Below are 12,388 nucleotides of genomic sequence, written 5' to 3' on the forward strand. Positions count from 1 at the left end.
GACATATTTTACAACACTGGAATATAGCCAATGTTTTATAATAACTATAAATGGAATATAAGCTTTAGCAATTGTGAATCACTATACTGTATACCTGTAACGTACATAATATAGAATATCGCTATAATTCAATAAAAACTTTTACTGTTCTATTTTACTTTATTATAAGTAAAAATAATGCTACCCTTTAAGGCTCAGAGAAAGTACATACCTGACAACTTAGTTTCTCTTTCCTATTCATCCATCAAAATCCACCAATTGGAAAACGTCTTTTTCTCTCTCAAAGACTACAAGGAAAGCAAAGAAAGAAAAACAAATAAGTGATCTCATTGCTCAGTCTATTCAGATAAAACCAGGAGCTTCATTATTTCACACTGTATTCATCAGGAAAAATAGGGAGCTTCCTTCTTGAACTATTCTAGCTATTATGAATGTATATAAATGTGCAAGATTCAGGGACTTCCCTGGTGATCCAGTGGTTAACACTCCATTCTCCCAAAGCAGGGGGTCCAGGTTCCAGCCACACTCAGGAAACTAGATCCCACTTGCTGCAACTAAGAATTCTCATGGTGCAATGAAGACTGAATATCTGGCATGCTGCAACTAAATAAATGGTGCAGCCAAATAAACAAATAAACATTTTTTTAAAAATTAAACAAAATAATACAAGATTCACATGACACATTGCTTGCTCTCTTATAGTTTGCAATGTAAAGTGCAAAATTCATTGAATGGAAAATCAACGTAATTAAATCCACAGGTTTGTGTTGGGGTTTCCATAAACCTGTTTTCTATTACACATCAGGCAGTGTATCATTTCATTAGTCCCAGTTCACTGGAGTCCACTGTATGTGAGACTGTTTCCTATAATAGATTAGAAAACATAAATACGTAACCATAAAATGTGTAGTCTACGGTTTGAGTGAGGGCAGAAGGACAGGAAGCATCACATAAAAGCTTTAAAATATTGAATTAAGACCCTTGGATCCCTCAAAGCTGAAGAAGAAGAAAGAGACACTGAAAAAAGTGCACCAAGAAGATATTGTCATCATTGGGGGAGTGAGGAAGGAATATATTTTATTTATATTCTGTTACAGCAGAAACCTTCATCCCATTTTGTTAATGAACGTGTTCTACAGACGCATATAATTTGAACATTTCTTTCCTAATAGCAAGGTGTAGTGAAGACACAGAACAGACTTCCCGCATCAGTTATCTTTGTCTTTGACTAGGTCCACTACCTTATGGTTCTGTCTGCCAACTGGGCTTATGTGAAAGATGCCTGCCGGATGCAGAAGTATGAAGACATCAAGTCAAAGGAGGAGCAGGAGCTTCACGATATCCACTCTACTCGCTCCAAAGAGCGGCTCAATGCGTACACATAAACACCACCTTCCAGTTCGATCACTCAAATGCATTGGTGTTTAACTAAGGGCCATCCAACCATCCAATCTTTTGAAAAAGAAAATGAAAGTGCTTCTCATCAATGATATGGAGGGGTGACTTATGAATCACCCGAATACACGTCTTTGTTGCGTAGCACTTCATTTCCTAATTTGTTAAATTGGTGTAATCAGATCTTTTCTACAAGCTCCTATCCAGCCTTTTCTTTTTTCGTTTTTAAATTTCTCAAACTCACTTAATTCTGTAAGATCAAAGAGACTAACATTGTCAAATGCAGAGATTTGATTTTTAACCACCTCCATGTGTTATACATTACACCTTTTGCATTCTTTCTTATGTTTTGAAAAGAAAAGTAGCTTTTTATACTTTTTAGTTTTGATTTCAGTAACTAGTTTAACTACAGGTAACCTTCAAAGGGACCACTGTACATTATGACAATAGACAGAAATGATATCATGACTCGAAACACAAAAATCCTGTCTGAAGATCAGTGGCCGTGTCGCTATAGGCCCTGGTTAATGTTTTCATCATTCTAAGGTGCAATTTCTAAATTTGTAAGAGTAGGTTTAAAAAAAGTGCTTCTTATCTTTGTTAACACTATTTTTTTCTTGATGTACTTAAAAGCATTTCTCTCTGATGACTCATGTTTCTGTTGTGAGCATGTAGAAACAGTGATGCTAATGCATGGCTAGTTACCTTTTTAAGATAGTGACACCAGGCTTACCTTTTAAAGTTTAGTATAGCGATGACTTTAACAGAAATAATTACCATGGACTGTTGGTGAATGATCGCTTTGTGACTTAAGCAGTGGCTGGATTGGAACTTTTAATATGCTAATGTGGAACATTAATTACCTTTATGAAGGTGATATATTAAAAATAAGCACACTAACCCTTCCGAAGTTGTTTTACCTACTTTAAAGCATTTTAATGGATTGCACCTCTGTAAACGATCCCTCCAATGTGTATGATATATTTGAAAAGGCTTCCATTAATATAATAGCTTTGCTTGCAGCCTTCCAATCTATGTTGGTTTACCTGTAGTGTTTTTTAAAGTGAGGTCAGAGGCCACTATACAATGTATCCTTTCAAAGTGTAGTGATATCTTGTGTTTTTATTTCAAGTAAGTCATTTTAACCAAATGTTCATTCGTATTCATTTATAAGACGTACCTATATCAAAGGAATAAAAAAAAACAATCAGTATTATTGGACCAAATTTGGTGTTTGTTTTAACCTTAACTCTTCTTCCGGTTATTTCTAATGCTACAAGAATGCTGTAAAGTGTCTTTTAAAATGATGTAGCCTGACAAGACTTTCTTGTCAGTGTATAAAAACTAGGTAGTATTGTGCACTATTTGACCATTGTGAAATCTTTTCTCAGTGTAAGTGCATTTCTAATAAAATTTATCGAGTGAAACAATCTTTGTACAATGACTAGTTGTGCATCATCCATAATTTTACAATTCTTGTAGTAGGTAGGGGGTGTATTACTAGGGTTATCTGTGGCATGATTATGCATTCTGTAGTATTATTTAATTAATTTGGGGTTTTGCTTCTTTTTTTTCACTTAGGTTATCTTACTGGTTCAACATTTTTCTGATATATGCAGTATTACAGATATTCAGCAAAAGTATTAATGGGCTTCTTTAAATTCTATCTTATAGTGTTTCGGTTCTGTGTCTTAACAGTTTGTGATGATTTTTAAAACTGTCTTTTAAACTTATGTAATGATGTTGATGTTTTTGGCTTTTTTTTTTTTTCAGGTATTAGAGTTTGTATTTTCACAGAGTGCTTTGTAGCAGGCATTACAATTAATCTGTTTTGTACATAAATGTGCCAACAGCTTGATGGTGGCGTTTTTGAAATGTAGAACAAAGTGCTTGCAAATGTAATAAATACACTTGTGTACTTTGTGTACTTATTATTAGTTTCTGCAGTGTGTTTTTGTTTTTTTCTTTCTTGTTTTGTTTATTCCTTTTTCCTGTGTGTGCATTCTTTCCAATTCAATCAGTGCTATGTCCTTAGGATGCTTACTGACTTGGTTGAGCCGACCTAACTCTTCACAATTTAATGAGAAGTCTGTGCATGACCTACAGCGAGGGAATGCTGGGGAGAGGGGAGAGGGTGAAGTGGAGGCTGTGGAGGCCATTCCATTTAGCAAACGATAACGATTCCCAGTTTGTGCTGTTTCCTTGCCTAATGTTTATTGCTTTGTGTTTTCTTTAGTGTTTCATAAACTAGCAGAGAAACAAAAATGTCTAATGCAATTCAGAGAGAAAAAATGATTTATTGGTTTGCTTCAAAATGTCAAGGTGAGACCAACGAAATGAAAAAAAATTTTTTTCCAGACTTCATTTGTTTTGGATGTAATTTCTTCTGGCCAAATCAAGTAATGGCAATTTACAAATGATGAAATAGTTATCTAAAAACCTAAACTTTCATAAAACCTAAGGAATTATATTAATTTATGTATTATTGTAAATGACAATTTGAAATTTTCATTAAGTTAAATTACTAATAGCTACAAAAATGTCTTGTTTTAAAAAATCACCTTGATGACAATAAAAAAATTATCCCCTATTCAAACCTTATGAAATAATAATTCTTATTCTTTCCAGGATTTATGAGATGCTTAACTTTGTTGTTGTTGTGCTCACTTGTGTCCAACACTTTGCGACCCCATGGACTGCAGCCCGCCAGGCTCCTCTGTCCATGGGATTTTCCCAGGCAAAGAATACTGGAGTGGGTTGATATTTCTTTTGCAGGGGATCTTCCAGACTCAGGGATCGAAACCAAGTCTCATGCATCCCCTGCACTGGCAGGCAGATTCCTTTACCACTGTGCCACATGGGAAGCCCTTCTAGGCATAGCGACAGATAATAAAGAACTAAACGTTGAAGAACTTTAACATGAACAAAAATTTCATGATATATGCTTTTCAAAAACTGATAATTATAAAATAATTTAATCTTTGAAAAATTAAAAGTTCATTTCTCTATGTAAAAATATATGCTTATATTTCAGTTCAGTTCAGTCACTCAGTTGTGTCCAACTCTTTGCAACCCCATGGACTGCAGTACGCCAGGTCTCCCTGTCCATCACCAACTCCTGGAGTTTACTGAAACTCACATCCATTGCGTCGGTGATGCCACCCAACTATCTCATCCTCTGTCGTCCCCTTCTCCTCCTGCCTTCCTTCTTTCCCAGCATCAGGGTCTTTTCCAATGAGTCAGTTCTTCATATCAGGTGGCCAAAGTATTGGAGCTTCAGCTTCAGCATCAGTCTTTCCAATGAATATTCAGGTCTGATTTCCTTTAGGATTAACTGGTTTGATCTTCTTGCAGTCCAAGGGACTTTCAGGAGTTTTCTTCAGCACCTCAGTTAGAAAACATCAATTCTTTGGTGCTCAGCCTTCTTTATGACCCAACTCTCACATTCATACATGACTACTGGAAAAACGGTAGCTTTGACTAGACAGACCTTTGTTGGCAAAGTAATGTCTCTGCTTTTTAATATGCTGTCTAGGTTTGTCATAGCTTTCCTTCCAAGGAGCAGCGTCTTTTAATTTCATGGCTGCAGTCACCATCTGCAGTGATTTTGGAGCCCAAGAAAATAGTCTGTTATTGTTTCCATTGTTTCCCCATCTATTCACCATGAAGTGACAGGACTGGATGTCATGATCTTATCTTTTTGAATGTTGACTTTTAAGCCAGCTTTTTCACTCTCCTCTTTCACTTTCATCAAGAGGCTCTTTAGTTCCTCTTTGCTTTCTGCCATAAGGGTGGTGTCATCTGCATATTTGAGGTTATTTATATTTCTCCCAGCAATCTTGATTCCAGTTTGTATTTCATCCAGCTTGGCATTTTGCATGATGTACTACGCATATAAGCAAGGTTTTTAGATGACAGATTATTCAAAGTCAGTGTAGGCAAGTCTGTATAAAATGCTGCTAGTTCAAATGTAAATATCTTTCTCCTAATTAAATGAGACCCACTGCCACTGCTCAATCCCCAGATTCATCATTTTTAATAATTGCCAACCCTGTATAATCTAAACTGTATGCATTCTCACTCCTATTTGCTATCTTTCCACCTTATTTACTCTACTGGGACCATATAGCTCTTGATCTCAATCTTACAGCCTTTTACTCCTGTATGTCCTCAACTCCCCCAATAACTAACTGATAACTGCATGACCCATCATTGTACCCATTCCCTTGGCAAATCCTCAGCATCCTTGACCCTCTCTCTTCCTTAAACTCACAGGGTAAAATGCCATCCCTGCTAATTCATCTTCTGTCCACATCTGAACGTATATACCTAATCATGACTAGAGAAAATCACATGCCCAGACTGACCGACATCACTTAAGTCTAGGTGAGCTCCAGGAGTTGTCAAGAAATCAACTCTATTTTCCTAAAACAGGTGTTGGAAACTTTTTCTGTGAATGACCACATAGTGAATATTTAAGGATTTATGTGAGGGCCGTGAACTCTCTATGGTACCTTCTTAACTGACATTATAATTTAAGAAGAGCAGTTGAAATGTGTCAATAAATGGGCATGTGTGTTAGTCATTCAGTCGTGTCCAACTCTTTGTGACCCCATGGACTATACCCCGCCAGGCTTCTCTGTCCATGGAATTCCTCAGGAAAGAATACTGGAGTGGATTGCCATTCCCTTCTCCAGATAAATGCACATAGCTGTATTCCAATAAAACTTTGTTTACAAAGACAAATGGTGGCCCATGTTTAGCCTGAGGTCCATAATTTACTGATTTCTGCCCTAGAGCATTCACCATTTTACATCCTCTGGATGGTTCCTGCATCACGGTTTTCTCTTATCAAACTTCCAGTGCCTTCTTTTCATTTAGTTAGAAATTGTCGCCTATTTCAGGGAGAACTGAGAAACAGAAGAACATCTCCATGAATCCCCATCACTAATCTCTTAATCTATCTGTATCAATATCTGCTTTTTCTCTTTTCAATTAGGATGAATTGCTCACGTTTCTCAGGCCAGACGCACTTGATGTATTTTAGATCCCACTTCCTGTCACCTACTGAAGGGTAGCGATCACGCCAGCAAATTTTCCCTCCCCCAGTCTCTCCTGAATCATCAGTTTTCACTCTCTAATGGCTTATTCCAATCTTTAAACAAGCAAACAACAATAAGAACAAATTTAAAATCAACTCTAAAATTAGAAATGCAATAGATCTATAATTGCAATACACTCAAAACAGAAAATGAAGTTAGTGCACTTATACCACTTGACGTCAAGATTTATTGGAAAGTCCTCATAATAAAAATTAATTTGGGAGTAAAAATGAGCAGATATTCCAATGGACAGGAGTTGGGATCTTCAGTTCAGTTGCCTAGTCATGTCTGACTTGACCCCATGAATTGCAGCACGCCAGGCCTCCCTATCCATCACCAGCTCCTGGAGTTCACTCAAACTCACGTCCATCAAGTGGGTGATGCCCCCCAGCCATCTCATCCTCTGTCGTCCCCTTTTCCTCCTGCCCCCTAATCCCTCCCAGCATCAGAGTCTTTTCCAGTGAGTCAACTCTTCGCATGAGGTGGCCAAAGTACTGGAGTTTCAGCTTTAGCATCATTCCTTCCAAAGTAATCCCAGGGCTGATCTCCTTCAGAATGGACTGGTTGGATCTCCTTGCAGTCCAAGGGACTCTCCAGAGTCTTCTCAACACCACAGTTCAAGAGCAGCAATCCTTCGGCGCTCAGTCTTCTTCACAGTCCAACTCTCACATCCATACATGACTACTGGAAAAACCATAGCCTTGACTAGACGGACCTTAGTCGGCAAAGTAATGTCTCTGCTTTTGAATATGCTATCTAGGTTGGTCATAACTTTCCTTCCAAGGAGTAAGCGTCTTTTAATTTCATGGCTGCAGTCACCATCTGCAGTGATACATATGTAGATTGATGACAAACTGTTGACAAAAACGCCAAAGTAGTAACCCAATGGAAAAAAAAAAAATCAGTTCAGTTCAGCCACTCAGTTGTATAGGACTCTTGGTGACCCCATGGACTGCAGTGTGCCAGGCCTCTCTGTCCAGCACCAACTCCCGGAGCTTGCTCAAACTTAAGTCCATTGAGTCAGTGATGCCATCCCACCGTCTAACCCTCTGTCGTCCCCTTCTCCTCCTGCCTTCATTCTTTCCCAGCATCAGGGTCTTTTCCAGTGAGTCAGTTCTTTGCATCAGGTGGCCAAAGTATTGGAGTTTCAGTTTCAGCATCTGTCCTTCCAATGAATATTCAGGTCTGATTTCCTTTAGAATGGACTGGTTGGATCTCCTTGCAGTCCACGGGACTCTCAAGAGTCTTCTCCAACATCACAGATGAAAAGCATCAATTCTTCGGTGCTCAGCTTTCTTTATAGTCCAACTCTCACATCTATAGATGACCACTGGAAAAACCATAGCCTTGACTAGATGGACCTTTGTTGCCAAAGTAATGTCTCTACTTTTTAATAAGCTGTCTAAGTTTGTCATAGCTTTTCTTCCAAGGAGCAAGCATCTTTTAATTTCATGGCTGTAGTCACCATCTGTGGTGATTTTGGAGTACAAGAAAATAAAGTCTGTCACTGTTTCCACTGTTTCCCCATCTATTTCCCATGAAGTAATGGGACCAGATGCCATGATCTTAGTTTTCTGAATGTTGAGCTTTAAGCCAGCTTTTTTACTCTCCTCTTTCACTTTCATCAAGGGGCTCTTTAGTTCCTCTTAGCTTTCTGCCATAAGGTGCATATGCATATCTGAGGTTATTGATACTTCTCTCGGCAATCTTGATTCCAGCTTGTGCTTCACCCAGCTGGGCATTTCACATGATGTACTCTGGATAGAAGTTAAATAAGTAGGATGACAATATATACCCTTGACATACTCCTTTCCCAATTTGGAACCAGTCCGTTGTTCCATGTCTATGCTTGAATATTAATCTGAAGTGGATTATAGACCCAATCATAAAAGTTACAATTATAAAGCTTCTAAAAGAAAATAGAGAAGAATATCATCCTGAGCCTTGGATGAGCAAAATTTTTAGACAGGTTGTGAAAGTCTAAAGGAGCCAGTAATGGATTAGACTCTTATCAAAATTTAAAACCTTAGCTTATTAAAGGACAAAGAAATGAAAACAAAAGATACAAACTCATTGTGCACATATTTGATAAAATACAAGGGAAATACATTCAACGTGTACAAAGAACTCCTACAAATCAATAAGGAAAGGAAAATCCAATAAAATAGGGCAAAGGACTTGAATAGAAACTTGAGAAAGAAGATGTACACACAATATTGTAAAGCAACTATCATCCAAATAAAAAATAAATTTTAAAAAAGATGTAAAGATGGCCAAATAGGCATTGAAAAGATGCTCAATATCATTAATCATCAGGGGAATTACATTTCCAAAATAAGACGCTACTTTATACTCATTCAGTTCAGTTCAGTTCAGTTCAGTCGCTCAGTCGTGTCCAACTCTTTGCGACCCCGTGAATCGCAGCACGCCAGACCTCCCTGTCCATCACCATCTCCCGGAGTTCACTCAGACTCACGTCCATCGAATCAGTGATGCCATCCAGCCATCTCATCCTCTGTCGTCCCCTTCTCCTCCTGCCCCCAATCCCTCACCCATCAGAGTCTTTTCCAATGAGTCAAATCTTCGCATGAGGTGGCCAAAGTACTGGAGTTTCAGCTTTAGCATCATTCCTTCCAAAGAAATCCCAGGGCTGATCTCCTTCAGAATGGACTGGTTGGATCTCCTTGCAGTCCAAGGGACTCTCAAGAGTCTTCTCCAACACCACAGTTCAAAAGCATCAATTCTTCAGCGCTCAGCCTCCTTCACAGTCCAACTCTCGCATCCATACATGACCACAGGAAAAACCATAGCCTTGACTAGACAGACCTTAGTCGGCAAAGTAATGTCTCTGCTTTTGAATATGCTGTCTAGGTTGGTCATAACTTTTCTTCCAAGGAGTAAGCGTCTTTTAATTTCATGGCTGAAGTCACCATATGCAGTGATTTTGGAGCCAAAAAAAATAAAGTCTGACACTGTTTCAACTATTTCCCCATCTATTTCCCATGAAGTGATGGGACTGGATGCCATGATCTTCGTTTTCTGAATGTTGAGCTTTAAGCCAACTTTTTCACTCTTCTCTTTCACTTTCCTCAAGAGGCTTTTTAGTTCCTCTTCACTTTCTCCCATAAGGGTGGGGTCATCTGCGTATCTGAGGTTATTGATATTTCTCCCAGCAATCTTGATTCTAGCTTGTGTTTCTTCCAGTCCCGCGTTTCTCATGATGTACTCTGCATATAAGTTAAATAAGCAGAGTGACAATATACAGCCTTGACGTACTCCTTTTCCTATTTGGAACCAGTCTGTTGTTCCATGTCCAGTTCTAACTGTTGCTTCCTGACCTGCATCCAGATTTCTCAAGAGGCAGGTCAGGTGGTCTGGTATTCCCATCTCTCTTATAATTTTCCACAGTTTATTGTGATCCACACAGTCAAAGGCTTTGGCATAGTCAATAAAGCAGAAATAGATGTTTTTCTGGAACTCTCTTGCTTTTTCCATGATCCAGCAGATGTTGGCAGCTGGATCTCTGGTTCCTCTGCTTTTTCTAAAACCAGCTTGAACATCTGGAAGTTCACGGTTCACGTATTGCTGAAGCCTGGCTTGGAGAATTTTGAGCATTACTTTACTAGCTTGTGAGATGAGTGCAATTGTGCGGTAGTTTGAGCATTCTTTTGTATTGCCTTTCTTTGAGATTGGAATGAAAACTGACCTTTTCCAGTCCTGTTATACTCGTTAGAATAGCTAAAATTGAAAATTTTTCAACATTATGTTTTGAAATGTACAGCATCTGTAATTCTCATAGATTACTGATAAGAATATAATTGTATGGCACAAACTAACACAAAATTGTAAAAAATATTTTTAAAAATTGAAATAAAATATTTTAAAGAATATAGTTGGCAATTACTTATGAAGTTATACATCTGCCTAGACTATGAACACTCCACTCCTAGATTTTATTCAAGAGAAATGAACTTTTTTGGGGGGTCCAAAAAAAAGAGTTGTACAAGAATGTCTGGAGCATATTTATGGATTGAGAAAGAGAGAGAAAAGAACCCTGACTGCTTTCCACTGGGAGGTAGTTGTTTTGGCTATTAGAAATTTTCTCCAGATAACATAAACAATTTTAAAGACCAGCAAATCAAAAATAAGTCAGTCAATGATGATGGAGCAAGACAAAACAAAGAGCATTCCAGAATTATTTGGGCACAACACAAAACAAGAACTGTCCAAACCAACCTCACAGGAAGTCTGCTTCTCTCTCTCCTTGCTAATGGAATGACTGCAGCTTCTTCACCACCTGACCCCTAAGGGCACCATGCTCTTCCTGCCTTTCAAGTAAAAACTATTGAGATGCTCAACCACAGAATTGCCTTCACTCTGACAGCCTCCAGTCTGGAGGATGTATCTTCAAACTGAGTCTCCCAAAGCAAATGCAACTCTCACTACAAGCCTGTTGTTGCTGTGTCCTTCTCTATTGGTGCCTAACAAGTTACCCCAATGGTAGTGGCTTAAAGCAACATGTATTATGTTTCTGCGGGTCCAGGCACAGTTTATTAGACCATCCAGGTCATCTGGCTCTGGATCTTTGTAGCAGACCTCACCCATCTCAAGGCTCACCTGGGATGGAGCCCCTTTGTAGCTTCCTCACTCACCCACAGTGTTGCGGCAGGATTCAGTTCCTTGTGGGCTGTCATCGGACATCTCACTTCTTTCAAAAGCTGTGGAGGGAACTTCCTGAGTTGATGAAAGTACTCAGATCTTCATTGGGGTGGGGGCCATATGGATGCACACGTTTGTCCAAAGTAATGAACCTATACACTTCAGTCTATCAATTTCATTTCATGTATGTGATACATGATGTCTTCCTTGCATTAAAAATCAAATTAAGCTGAATGAAAGGCACAAGAAGCAAAAAGCAAATGGGTGTCTGAGGAGGCCTTACAAATAGCTGTGAAAAGACAGGAAGTGAAAAGCAAAGGAGAAAAGGAAAGATATACCCATTTGAATGCAGAGTTCCAAAGAATAGCAAGAAGAGATAAGAAAGCATTCCTCAGCAATCAATGCAAAGAAATAGAGGAAAACAATAGAATGGGAAAGACTAGAGATCTCTTCCAGAAAATTAGAGATACCAAGGGAACATTTCATGCAAAGATGGGCTCAATAAATGACAGAAATGGTAGGGACCTAACAGAACCAGAAGATATTAAGAAGAGGTGGCAAGAATACACAGAAGAACTGTACAAAAAAGATCTTCATGATCCAGATACTCACAATGGTGTGATCACTCACCTAGAGCCAGACATCCTGGAATGTGAAGTCAAGTGGGCCTTAGGAAGCATCACTATGAACAAAGCTAGTGGAGGTGATGGAATTCCAGTTGAGCTATTTCAAATCCTGAAAGATGATGCTGTGAAAGTGCTGCACTCAATATGCCAGCAGATATGGAAAACTCAGCAGTGGCCAAAGGACTGGAAAAGGCCAGTTTTCATTCCAATCCCAGAAAGGCAATGCCAAAGAATGCTCAAACTACCGCACAATTGCACTCATCTCACAAGCTAGTAAAGTAATGCTCAAAATTCTCCAAGCCAGGCTTCAGCAATACGTGAACCGTGAACTTCCAGATGTTCAAGCTGGTTTTAGAAAAAGCAGAGGAACCAGAGATCCAGCTGCCAACATCCGCTGGATCATGGAAAAAGCAAGAGAGTTCCAGAAAAACATCTATTTCTGCTTTATTGACTATGCCAAAGCCTTTGACTGTGTGGATCACAATAAACTGTGGAAAATTATAAGAGAGATGGGAATACCAGACCACCTGACCTGCCTCTTGAGATATCTGGATGCAGGTCAGGAAGCAACAGTTAGAACTGGACATGGAACAACAGACTGGTTCC

The 12,388-nt window shown here is 38.8% G+C and overlaps 1 protein-coding gene across 2 annotated transcripts in view; it reads left to right on the forward strand.

Annotated features, from left to right (window-relative positions):
* Positions 1-3,136, forward strand: part of GPM6A (glycoprotein M6A) — a 250,477-nt gene extending 247,341 nt beyond the window's left edge. For both annotated transcript variants that reach the window (XM_068970525.1, XM_068970526.1), the window contains exon 7: positions 1,233-3,136. In XM_068970525.1, the coding sequence (XP_068826626.1) occupies positions 1,233-1,385 (153 nt within the window). In that variant the 3' untranslated portion in view covers positions 1,386-3,136. The remainder of the gene's footprint in view (positions 1-1,232) is intronic.
* The last annotated feature ends 9,252 nt before the right edge of the window (positions 3,137-12,388 follow it).

This window comes from Capricornis sumatraensis, chromosome 4 (assembly GCF_032405125.1).
Source record: "Capricornis sumatraensis isolate serow.1 chromosome 4, serow.2, whole genome shotgun sequence".
NCBI classification, from domain to species: Eukaryota; Metazoa; Chordata; class Mammalia; order Artiodactyla; family Bovidae; genus Capricornis; species Capricornis sumatraensis.